This window comes from Molossus molossus, unplaced genomic scaffold (genome assembly GCF_014108415.1).
Source record: "Molossus molossus isolate mMolMol1 unplaced genomic scaffold, mMolMol1.p scaffold_m16_p_1, whole genome shotgun sequence".
Classification (NCBI taxonomy): domain Eukaryota; kingdom Metazoa; phylum Chordata; class Mammalia; order Chiroptera; family Molossidae; genus Molossus; species Molossus molossus.
In genome coordinates, this window is record NW_023425344.1 from 57,816,264 (window position 1) to 57,834,443 (window position 18,180).

General features: G+C 45.0%; 1 protein-coding gene across 1 annotated transcript in view; it reads left to right on the forward strand.

Annotated features, from left to right (window-relative positions):
* Window positions 1-18,180, forward strand: part of FRAS1 (Fraser extracellular matrix complex subunit 1) — a 432,882-nt gene that overhangs the window by 405,754 nt on the left and 8,948 nt on the right. Inside the window, exons 66-70 of the mRNA XM_036267136.1 lie at window positions 1,492-1,706; window positions 4,594-4,744; window positions 6,388-6,495; window positions 7,995-8,154; window positions 12,681-12,797. Coding sequence (XP_036123029.1) covers window positions 1,492-1,706; window positions 4,594-4,744; window positions 6,388-6,495; window positions 7,995-8,154; window positions 12,681-12,797 — 751 coding nt within the window. The remainder of the gene's footprint in view (window positions 1-1,491; window positions 1,707-4,593; window positions 4,745-6,387; window positions 6,496-7,994; window positions 8,155-12,680; window positions 12,798-18,180) is intronic.

Consider the following 18,180-nt stretch of genomic DNA (forward strand, 5'->3'; position numbering starts at 1 on the left):
GTTTGGATCTGTGCCTGAAAATCCCATTATCGTAGCATCTTCAGGAAGCTCAAGTGCAGATGCTACATGTTATAGGATGGGTTCTCCGGGAGCAGAGATGGAGACGAAAGGGAAGGAGAGGAAGCAGGATTGGGTGGAGGGTGAGGTCGAACTGCAATGCAGCCCGAGAAAGCCTGGACCAACTCTTCAGGGAGCTCTGGAGAGAGCCCACCAGGCAGATTTGTCCTACTGCCAGCCCCAAGGGACAGACCTTTCTACCCGCCTCGCTCAGTCACTGGATGCTGGCCCCGCAGCCAGGGCATGGCCTCAGGCTGAGGAGCTGATGGCTGAGGTGGTGCCTCTCCCAGGCAGACACGTTACTTTACAGAGAACCCTGTCAGTTCCCATTTACCTTAGCAAGTGCTCATTAAATGCGCTCTTCCTGCCTTTACAACTGATGAATCATTTAACAGTGTTTTTGAAGACAGAAAAGCAGTCATATGCTCTTCCATATTCATTAAGCATCACTTTGGGTAGTGACGGTCTTTATATCGGAGAAATTAGCTGAGTGTAAATTTCCTGAGCCGCTGAGCTACACATGAAAGTTTCATTGGCTCACATATGCAGCTAGTGAAAGAAATGTACCATGTTTACAGGCTGAAGGTTTGCACCTCTTCATACTTAAACAGTTAAATTCAACACATGTGAATTGAGAGCCTCGTCCTCATGGGGCAGAGGGTTGGGTGCTGCTGTCAACATTCAAAGAAATGCATCAGCTGGTTCAGAATACTGTAGCTGCTTCTGGTTCTCTGAAAACCTCCGCCCTAAAATTTTAGAATGGTATCTGTGCTAGCTCTCTGCTGCAGAAAGGCCTTCCTTAATTTAAAAGAGTTCAGTTGCTTGGCAGCATTTGATCCAATAATTTTTGCCTGTGGCAGGGAAGGTTTCAGTCAAGCATCATTAGCGAGCTGTTTACTCATTAACACAAAATTAAGACTTTTTCCCAAGAGTTCAGGAACTTTGAAGGGGGGAGCATAGTCAGATATGTGATTGTTGGCTTTTCATAAAAGCTGTTTTCTAAAAATCAGTCTTAGAAAAAGAGTTAACTCATCAACAAATTGTCCACATATGTAAACCCATTTCCCCAAGGATTGATTGTGAAGCACAGAACCAGACTTGCCAGGCGTGACAGCAAAGCTTCTGCGTGTGTTCTTCGCTGAGACAGGCAGGGCCACCTAGCGGACTTCTTCATTATGGTGTCATTCATTCACCCTTTCTCCCCGGGTTCCTTGGCGGAGTCTGCGGACCCAGTCCCTCTAACTGTGCCAGCAGGCGGCTAAGCAGCCCCTGGCCTTCTCCAGGTGCATGCTGGGAGCCCTGCGTTGCTCCATTATTAGTCTCTGCTGGAGGGAGTGCTCTCTCAGTGTCAGATCCTCCCCGCCCAGCTTCTGGGCAGCTGGCAAGGGGCAAGTCTGCACACTGAGCTACGGTTTCTGTCCCCATCTCCCACAGAGACCGGGTTCCTGGACGACAAGGTCTACGACAGCACGGCCATGGGGCCTGGCTATGACCGCCCCTTCCAGTTTGACCCCAGTGTCCGGGAACCCAAGACCACCCAGCTCTACAAACACCTCAACCTCAAGAGCTGCGTCTGGACCTTTGATGCCTATTACGACATGACCGAGTTGATCGATGTCTGTGGGGGGTCTGTAACCGCAGACTTCCAGGTGAGTGCTCGGGGCTCCTCCCAAGGCGGCACGCCCGGTGCCCTGAGACACGTGTGCTTCTGAAGCACTCCAGTTAACACTCTGCATCCGGTGGCCCCCGGAACTGGGCCAGCCAACTAAGGGAGTCTTCTTTATGAGTCCCTCAAGTGAGACCTTGGCATTGCGGCTAGAGAGGGCCTCCCAGAATCCTCTAAAGCAACCACTGAAAAAGGGATGTGGAAAATATTCAAATTAATGTGGGGAAAATTAACTGTCTGGCACAGCCATTTCTATAAAAATCTAATGTTTACTTTCTGAGTAGAGATTTTTTTTCCCCCTCTGGGTATATTTTGAAAAGCCAAAAAGATTTATATTTTATGGTAGAGTGTTCTCTTTCCCACCTGGGGAAATGAGTCAAAATGACAGGTACATAGGACACTATTGTCTTAAGCCTTATGGAGAAATCATTGTTTAAAACACCTTGATTTTATATCTATTCCAAACTGGCAACCCTTGCAAAAATAGACCCTTTTGAATATTCATTTAAGATTGGTAACAAAAAAAAATTTTATAACAAGAAGCCACAATCCTGGGAGAGCAGTTATAGCAAAGGGACTTGGCTAATGCATCCACATGGGGAAAATAATTCTAAAGTTCTACCCAATTTTGAGTAATTATCTCAGTGAACTAAAAATTATATGTTTGGTCTTCATTTCAAATCAGGTTTAACCACACTGAAAGAGGGAATGTGTGGAGGGACTTAGGGTAATCGTTTTGGAAAAGTGTCTTTTAATGGAAAGTATTTTGTTTCTTTGTGATACCTTTCATTTGGTATACACTACTGCCCTCTACTGAGTAGAATTTTAAGGCATTAGGTTTTTCTTTCCATCTCTGTGGCTCTAGGTCCTACATTCACTTTTGAAAATGCAAAACTGAATGATTGGCTCCTCCCTGGCCCCTCAAACATTAGTGTTTTTTATTCTCCATGATTTTACTTTGGTTATATTTTTGCATTTTTTTAAAAATTAGAATATGCTTGAAAACCGCAAAGGCAAAGATCTTATTATATATGTCCGACTTCTTAAACCAACACTGAAAGAATATATATACACAGAAATACTTGATTGTTGCCTGTTTCTTTAAAAATAGTTGAGCTCTGGCCGGTTTGGCTCAGCGGTTGGAGCGTCAGCCTACGGACCATAGAGTCCTGGGTTCAGTTCCCGCTAGGCCCTATCGGCTAGGGGCACATACCAAAAAAAAAAAAAAAAGTTGAAACAGCTGCTATATGGTAGACAGAATATAGAACCTAGAACCAAGCCCTAGTTCATACCTTCATCAAATATCAACAGACTTGGACGAGACATACGCTCTCTTGAACCTCGTCGGAAATAGTCACTAACAATCTAAGGCATCTAACAGCATCTGGCACAAAATAGGTATATAGTAATATTTGTCAGAGATGTCTTTCTTTTTTAAAATTAGTAAGTAATGTGAAGTTTAAAGGCGAATATACAGAAACAGTGGAGGGAAAATTAATTTTGCCAGTCAACTCGAGAAGTTATGGGAGCTCTAATGTCAGCCATTGTGAGATAAGGGCAAGTGTAGTTAGCAAAACCTATATGTTAAGGGGACAGAACATGTTGTGAGATCCAGGTAAAATCTGGGAATTTTCTAAAGAAAACAGAATAAAGCATTTCAAAAGAGATTTTTAAATGAATATGGAGTTAGTAGAGGCTTTTGAAAAAAATTGGAATCAAACTTTAAGTCCCTGACAACTTTGAATATGAAAAAAATACTTTAGAAAAATAAAACTTTGATGTCCTAAATATTAATAAAGCATTTGGCTCTTTCCCTTATTTCCCATGGAAATACTTTATATTTATATTTTCAAACAAAAAAATATAAGTTCCATAGTATATTTGACCAGTGAAAAAATAAAATTGTTTTAAACTAAGCTTTTTTGTTATAAAATAAAAATATATTTATGAAGAAAAATATAAAACACATTTTAAAATGAACAAACCCACTCCCCCACTCACACACACATGTACACAGTTAGCTTCCCCACGAAGCCTTCTGTTCATGTATTATCTTCGCATCTGGGTTTGTTCACTGCATATAACATAAAAATTATTGAGCCAAATTAAAAGCAGTAACAGGAACCCCCTTAGAAGGGGTGTTCTTTTGGAAGTACGACATTCTGCCTTTTCAAAGTTATTTCAACACATCACTGAATGAGATGGGGAAGTGTCCAAGCATGAGCAGCTCTGAACTATGGGTAAGTTTCCTAGACATGACATCCACATCCCACGGCCTGTGTTCCTGAGCAGGAGCTTGGAGTACTCACTGAAACATCCGAGTCAGCCACACATTCATCCCTAGGATCCAGACTTGGGCATCTTTCCGACTAGGGTTCATTCAGGCTCTCCTACAGGTCACCGGAAAGTAGGGTCAGCGGGGGACTGTGTACTGACAGTACATGCCGGCTCTGTCTGGTCAGTCCTTTAGGAATAACTGAAATCGTCAAGTCTCAGCCAAGGCTTTCAGCAATGAAACAGTGGAGACAAAGTTCTTCCTCATTCTTTGTTCAAGTGTCACCTCCTCAGAAAAGCCTTCCCAGATCACCCTACCTGAGAAGCACCCTGGCCACTCACTTCTCATCCTTTTATTTACTTTATGTTTTAAATGGACAAATCTTCCTTACTAGACTGCAGGTTCCATAAGGGCAGTGATTTGGGTTTTTTCACTGCTGAGGACCCTGGTACCTGTCGAAATCATGGGCACTTGGTTAATAATTATTCATGAGCGAGTGACTAACTGAATGAAGACTGAACTGAGATGTGATGATTGGAGGCCTTTTCATTCAGGGAAGAAATAAGCCTCCCTGTGTGCACCGTTTGCTTGGCAGGTGAGGGACTCCGCCCAGTCCTTCCTGACGGTGCACGTGCCTCTCTTTGTGTCCTACATCTACGTGACCGCCCCCAGGGGCTGGGCCTCCCTGGAGCACCACACGGAGATGGAGTTTTCCTTCTTCTATGACACTGTTCTCTGGAGAACAGGTACGCCCACTGGCATCTTAACTGTCCCTGTTTTATGCTCCAGCAAGACGAAAAGAGAAAGAATAAGCAGTGACTTCTCGTAGTAGCTGCATTCATCCTGTTGCTCTGTGTACGGCCCAGGGAGGGCTGCTGGGGTCTGGACACCGTGCAGGTCTGTGGGTCCTCAAGGAGAATGAGGTCCGTGTATGTTGACGTTGATGCTGGAAGACCTCCAGGGATGAGGAATCCGGCCAGAGAGTGGGGGCGGGCCCAGAGTAGGGGATGGCAAGTGACAGACTGACAGAAGGCCCTGCACTGCCCAGCAGGGGTTCCACGGAGTGTGTGTTCTTTCAAAGCATAATCAGTGTTCATTTTCTCTTAGCTAAAAATGGTGTGTTTCATGTTTCAGGAGAAAAAGTGTCTTCAAATTAGATACATGGAAATAGACAAATATATCAAAAGCAGCTTAGCTCATTTTATTCATTTGGCTTAGAGTTCGCTCTTTCGTTGCACTCTTGAAAGTTAAAAAAAAGGGGCGGGGGAGGGAGGCACTTTAACCCTACTACTACTTCAAGGATTTCAGTTCCGGGTGTTTTAGGTGGCCTTCATCTCAGGCTTGTCTTGGATTAGTGACAGCCCCTCAGCTGGGAGCTCACACCTGCTCTGTGCCCTCTCCCCACTCCCTCCCCCTGCCGCCACGTGAATGCCCCTTGCCTGCCTGACTCTCCTCCTTCACACCAGTGGGGCTCAGTTCTTTCTCCCATTTTCAGTGTCCTGAACTTAAACAGCCCATTTCCCTTATCTCTGCTGCTCTCTTTGCCCCCAGCCCTCCCCAGGGGTGGTTTACTTGATCTGAGGCAGGGGTGAGGAAAGGCTGCAGGAGCTGGTTCCTTAGCGAGGCCTGCTTCCCGCCATGGACAGCAGCGTCCTTCCTTCTGGGACACCATTTAAGCTCAAGTTATGTATTTGCTGTCTATTTCTCAGAGGAAAAATAACTTCAGGAAGTATTCATACTTTGGGTCAGATAAGTCCTTGAGATTTTTGTTTATTTGTTAGTTTTAACTTCTTCTCCCCTTCCTCTGGTTACCCTTTAATTTTTAGCCGAACTGAACTCATTGTTGTCACGATTGCAATCACCCTTCCTGACGCTACGGTTCCCTCCCGCCGCGCCATGATAGCTGGCCTTTAAGCTCACCTTTAATTCTTCACTGCTTTGACTGCTGAATGCAGGCCCCAGGACTGGGTTTGGGGTTCTGTTAAGTCCTAAAAGGTGTCCTGGTGGGGACAGAAAACATGGTATGAAGCAGCTGTGCTGTAACCACATCCTGGAGCAACGCTGATACAAGTTTTCAGAACCAGTTTTTTTCTGAGCTCTGGGCTGCATCTGGGCCAATGGCACTTGCAGGTATAAAGAGCCTCTGTCCAGGTGACGGGAACTGTGGGAAAGAACAGAGTGGAATCAACTGTCCTGCAGTTTTAATTGGCAAATGTCTCTAAATACACTCTATGTTCACATGGATATATACATTTTTTTCTTATGCTGCACTCAAAGAAATGTGTATGTGTACTTCGAGGTGTTACTGGGATAACGTCCATGTAGGTTACAGTCTGGGAGGTCTTCTCCATGCCCTAACTTGGATGTTTGTGTATGGTTGCCTGCTCAGGAATCCAGACAGACAGTGTGCTCTCTGCAAGGCTTCAGATATTAAGAATCTATATTCGAGAGGATGGCCGCCTCGTCATTGAATTCAAGACTCATGCCAAGTTCAGAGGTAATGTCGGGGCTGTTTTTCTCCTCAACTTTTTTTTTTTTAGTATTTATTTATTAATTAAGATTTTAATTGATTTTTAGAGAGAGGGGAAGGGAGTAGGAGAGGGAGAGAAAGAGAAACATTGATGGAGAGTGAAACATTGATCAGCTAATTTCTGCATGCTCCCCCTACCAGGGATGGAGCCCACAACCTGGCATGTGTCCTGACTGGGAATTGAACTGGTGACCTTTCAGTGCACAGGGTGACACCCAACCAGCTGAGCCACACCGGCCAGGCTGTCCTCAACCTTTTATTAAGAAACATTTCAAACAGAGAGAAAAGTTGAAAGACCAGAACAAGTACAAGCAAAGTCAACGATGGTTAGCATGTCGCTATGTGTGTGCACATACGCTGTGCACACCCATTTCTTGTCACACCATTTGGAAACACAGTGCAGGCCGCACGTCACGTTACCCTGAGTGCTTCAGTATCCGTCTCCTGAAAACAAGGACATTCCCACACGTCACAGGAACACTGCCGCATCCACGATGCTTGCCTCGATCCAATAACATCAAGGCGCTGTTCACAATTTCTCTATTGTCCCGAAGTGTCTTTTCTACTTGTCTTATATTAGTTTATATCTATTTTATGTCTGTTTATATAAAAGGAAGACTCCTATCAAGGTTCATACTACCTTTCAGTTGTTATATCTGTTTAGTCTCTTTCAATCCAGAAGAGTCTCCCTACTTTGATTATTCATGACACTATATGACTGCAGTTTTAAAGAATAGAGGTGCCGCCCTGGCCGGTTTGGCTCAGCGGTTGGAGCGTCAGCCTGCGGTACAGAGAGACCCGGGTTCGGTTCCCGCTAAGGGCACGTACCTCGGTTGCAGTTTGTCCCCGGCCCTGGTTGGTCGTGTGGCTGGCAACCACTCGATGTGTCCCTTCACATCGATGTTTCTCTCTCTCTCTCTTCCTCTCTCTCCCTCCCGCTCTGTCTGAACAAAAAATGCAAAAATGTCCTCGGGTGAGGATAAAAAAAAAAGAATAGAGGTGCCTTTACCTTTTTAATCATGTTTATAATTTTATCCCTCCATCAAGGACTTGAGTGGTGCTAAATGAGATTTTTTTTTAATCCAAATTTGGTATTTCTATTTATAAACTACTGAGACCTTTCTACATGTAAGAAACATGTTGAGAATCCAGTGCTAAGTTTATTCGATGTTGATTGTCTGATAAGGACCCCTGTTATTATTAATATACTCAGCACCATTTCCACAAGGCGCATACATACTGTTTACAAATCTCTGGGAGCATGACAACCATCACAAGTAGGATGATGGGCTGAGATGAGGTACTGATCTGTCCCGACCAGTGTAGAATATATTCTAAGGATGTGATGGTAGGTATAACCTTAGTTGTTTGATTGAAGAATATTAATTTTGTTCTAAGACTTGTAGGGCATCACCACATGTACAGTAAGGCTCACGAGTAAATGTGTGTGTTTCCCTCTAAAACAGGACAGTTTGTGATGGAGCACCACACCCTGCCTGAGGTGAAGTCTTTCATCATGACGCCAGACCACCTGGGAGGAATCGAATTTGGCCTGCAGCTACTGTGGAGCGCACAGACCTTTGATTCTCCGTACCAGCTCTGGAGAGCCACGAGCTCCTATAACAGGTGAGCACAGGGTGGAGATGCCCTGGGGAAGATCTGACAGGTTTAGATTCTTTTAGGGGCTTGGGAAACAGGGTTTTTTCTAAACACTGGATTTCTTTTTTTAATTAAATGTATTGGGGCGACGTTGGTTAATAAAATTATATAGGTTTCAAGGTACATTTCTCTGATACATGATCTATATATTGCATTGCGTGCCCACCACCCAAAGTCAAATCATCTTCCGTCACCATATGTTTGGCTCCTTTTACCCTTTACTACTGCCCCCCCCCACTCCCCTTCCTTCTGGTAACCACCATACTGTTGTCTGTGTCTGTGAGTTTTTGTTTGTTTGTCTTTCTTATTTGTTTATTTGTTGCTTTCAGTTTTATATCCCACATATGAGCGAAATCATATGGTTCTCAGTTTTTTCTGACTGACTTATTTCACTTAGCACAGTATTCTCAAGGTCCATCCATGTTGTCACAAATGGCAGTATTTCATCTTTTTTTTTTTTTCTTAATATTTTTTCTTTATTGATTTTTAGATAGAGGAAAGGAGAGAGAGAGAAACATCGATGAGAGAGAACATAGACCAGCCATCCTCCACCCCCGCACACCCCCCACTGGGGATCAGGCCCACAACCTGGGCATGTGCCCTGACTGGGCATCACACCTCTTGGTGCATGGGTCAATGCTCAGCCACTGAGCTATACTGGCCGGGCAGTGTTCCATGTTATACATGTACCACCTCTTCTTTAGCCATTCATCTAGTTTCTGTTTTGAAAGGATAGATAGAAACAACACTCTGGTAAATAAAAAAGGAAACAAATGGAGCTCAGATCAGCTTCTGACCAAAAAAGCAGGGAGCTCTCACCCCTGTTCTGAGGGTGGGCCAGGCAGGGCGCACATCACTGTGTTCCCACTGCATTGGCCAGACCTCACCCCTGCGGCACTTCCACCCGCCAGGGAAGCTGTGGCCACCTGAAGCCTTCGCAGTGACTCAGCCTGTGGGTCGCGACCCCTTTGGGGGTCTAACGACCCTTTCACATGGGTCGCCTAAGACGTAACAGCAGCAAAATTACAGTTATGAAGTAGCAACGAAAATAATTTTATGGTTGGGGGTCACCACAACATGAGGAACTGTATTAAAGGAAGGTTGAGAACCACTGCTTTAGTGTAATAAAGACTTTTCATTCCAAGGGCCACACACTGGGGAAAACCCAGGATCTCTGATTATTAGGTCCAGATGTCACTCCTGATGGTCCAGTGTCCCAGAAAATAAATAACAGTATGTATTTCTTCCCACACCCAATATAGAGGTAGAATAGGAATTGAATAAATATAGCAAACGATCCCATTTGTAAAAGGGAAGACTAGGAAAGACAAAACGACAACTATTACCATGAAACAAATAATGGGGAACCAGGAGGCTGTCATAAATATCACCCCCTTGTTATAGATCATGAAAGTAAGATGTATATTTATCATGAACATGTTATTCTAGCTGTATAGTTAAGAAGTGGCAGATTTCCCTAAGAATTATTTTCAAAAAGATTTCTTTAATTATAAACTTTTGGTCTTTTTAAAAATTGATTTGAGAGAGAGAGAGGAATTTGTTGTTCTATTTATTCATGCATTCATTGGTTGATTCTTGTATGTGCTCTGACCAGGAATAGAACCCAAAACCTTGGCATATTAGGATGATGCTCTAACCAACTGAGCTACCTGGCCAGGGCCACAAACTTTTGGTCTTATAGCAGGTATTTTTTTGTGTAATGATTCCTTTAAAATTGATAAATAATAACCCTTAAGGGCTATGCTTCCTAAAAGCTCATGAGATTATGCATGTACTTTGTCCCAATTTTTAGGCAGAGAAACTGTCCTCTTTAAATCCTCTGCTGGCTCCCCACCATCTACTGAAGTCCAATTCTTTGTACACAGCCCATCCCCTCCCTTCTAGCCTCATCTCTGATCCAGCCTCCTTGCCACATTAATATCTGGCCAAGCCCTGAGCTCGCCAGCCCACCTGTACCACCACCTCCACAGTTCCTTCTGCCTTTCCCACTTCTTTCCTTTTGCAAAATTCGAACTCCTCTGAGCCACAGCTCAGATGCTGACCCTCCAGGACACCTTCCCTGACTGCCCTTCGGTGCTAGAAGCTCTTTCTGGTTCCCACTTTGGTCCAGCGACTACTGTGACACAGCTCATTAGTCTAATGCTCTAAGTAGACTCTCATCCCCATAGATTGTGAGCTTCCCCAGCGTAAAAGACATGCTTGGTTTCTCTTGACCCCCAAGAACTGCAGGTTTTAGCACATGGTAGGTCCTGAATAAATATCCATTAGGAGCTTACATTACAGATAAGGAGATAAAATCTATAGATAAATGGCAAAGTGAAGAACAACGCCACAAATTCTGTGCTCTGTACTCAGTGAGAGACACTGAACCCCAAGACCATAGCTGTCCAAGGGATGGAACGCCCAGGATAGGCTGGGTAGCTGTGCCAGGCTTCCTGGGGGTGCTGGGGCACCTGGGGCTCCATGTTCTGATTTTGGAAATGTCCAGTGTTTACAAAGGAAGGGGAAAGAACTATAGGACTAAAGACCTGCCTCTAGGACAGTGTTCGGAATATTTGCAGGGATAGTAAGAAAATTAACCTAATCTGTTTTTAAGGATGGGAAGGTGGGACTGTGAGCTTGAGACACATGCAATTTGTCTTGCATTCGTTGGTCTAACAAATATGTATTGAGCTTTGCTGTGTGTCAGTGAACAAAATAAATATCCCTGCATGCAGCACTTAGAGTGAGAGGACACAGAGTGGGTGTAACAAACAGGCACGGTGTCACTTAGGAGGTGGGGAGTGCTGTGGGGCATAAACAGGATGAGCAGGTAAGGGGACTCAGGAGAGGGGGACAGTGTCATTTTAATGAGGATGTTCACAGTGGACCTCATCAGGAAGGTATATTTGAACAAACTTGAAGGAGGTGGAAGAGTTTGCTCTGCAGATTATCTGGGGAAGAGGTTTCTGACAACGTGCCTGAGGGGCAGCATTTCTACCTGCTCAGGAAACGGCAGGGAGGCCGGAGTGGCCGGAGTGAGTGAGCCTGAGGAGGGTCACGGGCCATAAAGGAGTAAGGAGGTGGGGGAGGGCCATCGTGTGGGCCCTGTAGGCCAGTGTGGGGACTGCGGCTTTTACTCTAGTGCAGTGGGAGCCCTCGCAGGGCTTGAGCAAAGGAGCAACATAATCTGGCCTGACTTTTTGAAAGCCAGGGTCAGGCAAGGACAGTTCTGCCTAATTAAGTCTTTCTATTAATTAAGGGTTGGTTACTATTCACATTATACGTGTCCCTTTGCATGCAGTTCAAATATGGTGTACAACATTTTATTTTCTGCTGCTCCAGCCTTGACAGGAAGATGGGGAAACTGCAGACAGACAGAAAGACAGACAGACTTTGAGAGCAGCGCACAAAGGGGCTGAGACTCAGCCCTGAGAGTTCGCATGGTTTGTCTGAAATCATACAGTGAAGCACAGGCAAAGCCAAGCCCGGGTCAGACTGTCTCCCAGCTTCCACCCTGTGCCATTCCACTAGGCTGACCCCAGGATGTCCCACGAAAGTTGTATTTAATTATATTCTCTACTAAATCTGTGCTATCACTTTAGTCATAAATAGACATAAGTAATACACAGAAAATGGTCAAAGAATAAACACGTGGGCGTGAGGACTGTGCACAGACGGCTCACGGCAGTTGTAATTAAGATTCACAGCCCTGTGCTCCTCTTGCAATGGATGGCAGCCTCCCAAGGCCCTTGAAGAATCTCCCCAAAGCTCCTGGATGTCAGCCTTCCGGGCAGCCTGCCAGGGCCGCACTGCTACTCGATGACAAGTGTGGGAAATGAAGTCGGTGAGGATACAAAGGCTCCGTGCTCTTGGTGTGGTGGCCTGCGGCGTCCTCACCCCGCCGTAACCAGGGGAGTCCCCGGCGAGTCGGCTCCTGTGAGGAGTGATGTTCTCCGGCTTCGGAAAGGGCGGAGGCTGCAGCTGGGCAGAGGGGCCTGAAAACTGGATGCCAATGGGGTTGGGGAGGGCCCTTCCCTGGGCTGGGCACGTGCTGCTGTCCTGTGAGAGCGGCCTCTGACATGGTCACGTTAATAAATACAGCTTTTGCAGTTGAGAATGCATTGAACAGGGTGTCAGTCAACAAAAAAAATACTAAAAAAAAAACCCTGCGCAGCAAGTCTATGGACATGGCCAGTTCGCTTTTGTCTTCGCCTGAGCCTTGTAGGTTTTGATAAACAGTGTGTCGTTTTCAGCTTTCCTTTGAACAGGACTTGAATCAATGAAAGACGCTCTGTTTAACACCTGGCTAACACTCTGGAGATTAGAATAACTGGTGATGAATTCCTGAAAATTGTGTTTGCGACTCGTAAAGTTCTTAGAGGCGGGGCACACGTGCCATCTGAGAACAGTTCATCGAACTCGGTGTTTCTGGGTGAGGGAGTCGCCGGGTCACTGTTCCCTCTGACTCCCGTCTGCTCCGCGTGTTCCAGGAAGGACTACTCGGGCGAGTACACCATCTACCTGGTCCCTTGCACCGTGCAGCCCACGCAGCCCTGGGTGGACCCGGGAGAGAAGCCTTTGGCCTGCACTGCGCACGCCCCGGAAAGGTAGGAAGAGCGTTGATCCTCATTACGTATGAGTTCGCCTGCTGGCTAACACCTGTTTGTAACCCCCAAACCAGTGCACAGTGGCAAAATATTGAGGACCCAGACACACACCCCCACGCAGGTGAGTGAGGCCGCGCTCTGCCGGTGTGTTCAGCTCATACTGGAGACCTGTGTCCTTTTCGGTCTGCTTAGAGCCATGTGGTCTGGGGTTTTGTGCTTTTCGTCAGTGATTCCCTCGTGTGAAGTGGCTTCCAGGTAGAGTGCTGAGGTGCTGTCCCGTGCTCCTAAGGACAGGAAGGCTGAGATGTACCTCACGGAGAGGCAGGCATGGACTTCAGGGCTGTCGCCGTGAATTCTGTGTTAATGAATCAACAATATATATTAAATAAGATGTCTTTCAACAGAAACGTGCACGAGACAAGGTCAGGTGTTGATCACTTGATGACAATGTTGGGACCAGAGGCTGCAGGAACTCTACTCTTCATTTCCCCCAGTGTTCAGTGTTCGTTGTGACTTTACAGACTGTGACTCTCACAGATACAGAGAACCAACTATGCATCAGCTCGTGCCCAGCTCAGACCTGAGACTGAGCTGCACCAGTGTTCAGTCATTCAACCAGTATTGAGTCAGCTCTTATTCTGTGCTTTGCTCTGGCCTAGACATGGACATTCTAGCAGAGGCTAAAAGCAACCTCTGCTCTCTGGCAGTTTGTAGTCTAATGTCCCCTTTCTAGGAGCAAAGCAAAGGGAATTGAAAACATTTCTGAGAAAAGATGCTGAGGACAGAATTTGATATTCCTACAGAGAGAAGACAACTTGGAATGGCTTTCAAACTAAGAGAATGAGTTGGCCATTGGATTTGGTGATACAGAAGTCACTGATGATCGTGACAGAGGGCAGGTTCAGTGGACTGAGGGAGACAAAGCCTGATTGGAGTGGGCTTGAGGGAGAGGCAAGAAAGTGGGGTCAACAGGGAAAAACAGTGCATAAGAGTGTTATTGTAAAGGATGTCGGAGGATGGAGGCAGTAGCTGGAAACATGAGGTGTCAAAGAAGGTTTTATTTGTTTGTATTTAGGTTGAAAAATATTTCAGGATGCTTGTATGCTGCTGGGAATAACCCTGTTAGTCCATGACGGGAAACTGACTAATGCACAAGAAAGGGGAAATCTGCAGAGCCGAGCCCTTGAGTAGGGCAGGGGACAGACCCAGGACAGGGCTGGCCTTAGCTAGAAGCAGAGAGCTCATCACTGCCAGGGGCAGGCAGGCAGAGTCTGTGGAAACGGAGGACAGGGAATTAGCAGATGGAGGTGGTAAGTACGACAAAGTAGAGTCTGGGTTGAATCTATTTTCTCCATGAAAGGAGAAGCCAAGCGTCAGCTGGAAGTGAGGAACTCCAAGGTTGGAGAAGGAGGGGATGGTGGTCGTCTCAGAGAGGGGACACTGAGGGACCAGCAGCAGCAATCAGCAGTGCGAAGGGCCCAAGTGGGTTGTTTTTTAATTACCATATTACTGACGTAAACGGCACATATTTATAGTGTCTACAATTTGACATTATACGGTTGACCCTTCAACAACACACATTTGAACTGAGTAGGTCCACTTATATGTGGATTTTTTCCGATAAATACTATAAATGCATTTTCTCTTTCTTAGGACTTTCTCAATAACATTTTCTTTTCTCAACCTGACTTTATTATAAGAATAGAGTATATAATATATAAAACATGCAAAACATGTGTAGATTGACTTTATGTTATCGGTAAGGCTTCTAGTCAACAGTGAGCTATTGGTAAAGTTTTGGGGGACTCAAAAGTTACATACAGATTTTCAACTGCATGGGGGTCAGCGCCCCCCACATTTTGCAAGGGTCAACTGTACATACACTTGTAAAGTTTAACCTCAGTTAATATAGTAAATACATCTATTTTCTCCCAAAGTTTCTCCATACTCCCTCCCTCTCATCCTCCCACAGTGACCCCTTACCCCATGTACCCACTGACCTGCTTTCTGTTACCCCAGATTAGTTTGTGTTTCTAGAAAGTTATATTAATGGGATCAGGCAGTGCACATTCTTCCTCTCTGGCTTCTTTCACTCAGCATGATTATTTTGGTCCATCATGTTGTTGTATATCAGTATTTTGTTCCTGTTATTGCTGGATTGTACTCTGTGGCGTGGATATGCCACAATTTGTGGATTTATGGGTTGATGGGCATTTGAGTTGTTTCCAAGTGATGGCAATGATAAATAAAGCTGCTATGGATATTTATATATATGCCTTCATATGGACATATGCTTTTTATTTTCTTGTGTAAATACCTGGGAATGGAATGACTGGATCATCTATGTTTAATATTTTAGGAACCTGCCACATTGTTTTCTGAAGTGTTTGCAAATTTGTAACAAGGTGTGTACATTCCCATCGTGTGTCAGAGTTTCAGTTCCTCTGCATCCTGGTAAAAGTGGTCAGAGAGGTCCTGATGTGACTAAATGGGTGGGTGTCAAAGCAGAGGAGAGCTGGAAAGAGAGGAGGGGCTAGTTTGAGAAGTGAGGGGTTTAAAAATGAGGTTTTGAGGTGGTGCCTAGTAGGACTATAGAGCATAGGTGTCTCCAAAGAACAACTCTTTGGGGGGAGAGGCCAACAGGGAACTGGGAGGCTGGGGTACCAGGGGCCATCCGGATGGAAGCTGCAGTCTCCAAGAGGAGTGGCAGGAGTGATGCTGGGGAGCACACGGTCGGAAGGGGACCATGAAGATGGTGGTTGGCTGCAAGAAGAAAGAATAAAGGGCAAAAATCTGATAAAATATGCTGGGGAGTTTTATTCATATATTAAGGTTCTTAACTTATGAAATGGTTTAGATATTCAGAACACCATATCTGGTGCATATATAAACCCTTAAGAAACAGAACATTACTTACTGTGAATTGCAATGGCATTGAATTGAATATCCCCTGGGCTGCGCTACTGATGACAGAGTGAATAATAACAACTACCAGTGATATGAACGACTCTGTGTGCAGCGCAGACTAGGTGGTGGGCTCTGTACTAAGCTCATAACATTTAATTCTCACTACCGTGATCCCCCACAAGGTCGGCACTGTTATTTCCATTTTATAACAAAGGGTTCACAGAAAAATAAATGTAGTACATTCCCAGTACCTTTTAGGTACTCTCAGTGCCCCTCTGATGGCACTGCCCCCTAGCTGCCACGACGGGAACGCGAGCCTGGTGTCTGTATCCATCTTCCCTTGTTTGGGTTTGCGGTTCACCTCATTGACCTCTACATGGCTTTTCATGATTTTGAACTCTATATAAAAGATTCAGATGGCGCCCTGGCTGGTTTGGCCCAGCGGTTAGAGCGTCGGTCTGCGGTCCAGAGAGACCCGGGTTCGGTTCCCACTAAGGGCACGTACCTCAGTTGTGGTTTGTCCCCGGCCCCTGGTTGGGTCATGCATGCAGGAGGCAGCCACTCAATGTGTCCCTTTCACATGGATGTTTCTCTCTTTCTCTCTCTTCCTCTCTCTCCTTCCCACTCTATCTGAACAAAAAATGGAAAAATGCCCTCGGGTGAGGATTAAAAAATAAAAAGATTCAGATGGCATAAATTCACTCTGCAGCTTTTTTTTTTTTTTTAATTTTACTCAATGAATCATATGTTGGTTCATAGGTGAATCTACATTTGTGTTGGTTCATGTAGCTGTGGTTTGGTTTTCACTAAGTTAAGGTACTCATTGTAGAATATCCCACAATTTATTTGACCACTCTATTTAGCTTATAATTCCAGATTCCCTCTATTGCAAAGAATATCACATGTGTCTTTTAAGGTATATGTGAAAGAAGAGTTTCTCCAGGGTAGGGGCCAGATGTTTGTTTGTTTGTTTGTTTGTTTGTTTGTTTGTTTGTTTAAAGACAAGACAGAAACAATGGTGTGAACATGGCAAAAGGAGCAGCCCCTCTGCAGGCCAGAGCTGTGTGGCTGAGGGCAGCTGCAGGGCACAGGTGTTGTTGAGTGTACGAGGCTTCAGGCTTGGAAATCCTTCCCCATTATTCCCAGAGTGACTTTCTCCCTGGGGCCTAACCTTTCTGTTGATCATCTGTATGGCTGTATATGGATGCAATAGAAGTATAACACAAAAAGCCATCAAGACAGATTCAGGGAATTCAGACTTAATTCACAGAACAGTGTTTCATATTATGCCTAATTTTGTGAGGTCTGTCAACATTCTAACCTTATAAATCATTGTCATCATGACTGTCTCAAGCCCGTTATTCATTCTATTTAATCAATATATATTCACTGTCCTGTGTGCTAGGCACTTTGTGGATTCTGGTAATGCCAATATTTACAAGAAAAAATGTTTTCCCTGAGTCAAATATAACAAATGGTTATATCGACACCGTTGAAGCAGGGTCAGCCCTGGCTTATGTAGGTTTCTCTTACACCCCATGTTCCTTCTCCAAACCTCTCAAATCTACTCACGGGAGCAACTTTGACTAAAAGTAAGGAATGGTCAGATGAACTCTGTTGGAAGAGTAAAGCATTGAAATTATCACTCATGCGTTATTCTTTAACAAATACATGTGTCCAGATCTTGGCTAGCATTGAAGTTACAATGGTGAGCAAACAGATATGGGCCATGGCTATGGAACCTGTAATGAGTGACGCAGCATAGTGACTCAGCGAAATGTCAAACCATGATAAGTATTAGAAAAGAAAAGTGCACAGTGTAATAAAAACCTGATAAGAGGTCTGACTGAGCCTGGAAGGGAAAAGAAAGGGGATAGCTTTGTAGAGAAAGGAATGCTTACGTGGAGCTCTGGAGGATAACTAAGAGTTAACTAGGCAAAGGAGGATGGATAGAGGAGGGAAGAATATTCCAGCAGAATGTTCAGCAAGCCCGAAGTCAGGAAACTTAATGCATTTCTACTAATCTCAAGTCAGCCCCCAGAGCTTCCCAACAAAGTACGATGGTCCTCTAATCCATGATTTCATTCTTCTCAAGTACTTTATTTCTTCTCCTTCCCACTCAAACTTGCTACATCTCCTGTCCTCACCCTCAGCTGATTACCTTGTGTCCTATTTCACCAGGGAAACAGAAGAAATCAGAAGATAACTCACACATACCTTCATGGGTCTGTGCATATGCACCTGTCAGTGGGCGTGAACAGTCCTAGCCCTGATCCAAGGCCAGCTGCTCCGATCACGCACTGGAACGCCACCCTCTTGTCCACTTTACAAAGAACATCTCACGGGCGATTCTTCCCTCTATAAGTCACTCCAACCAGCATAAAAACGTGCAAATTCTTCCATCTTTCAAAACAAATCCTTTCTTGACTCTATGTCTCCCTCTATACCCTTCCTTTTCCTTCAAGATGTCCCTAAA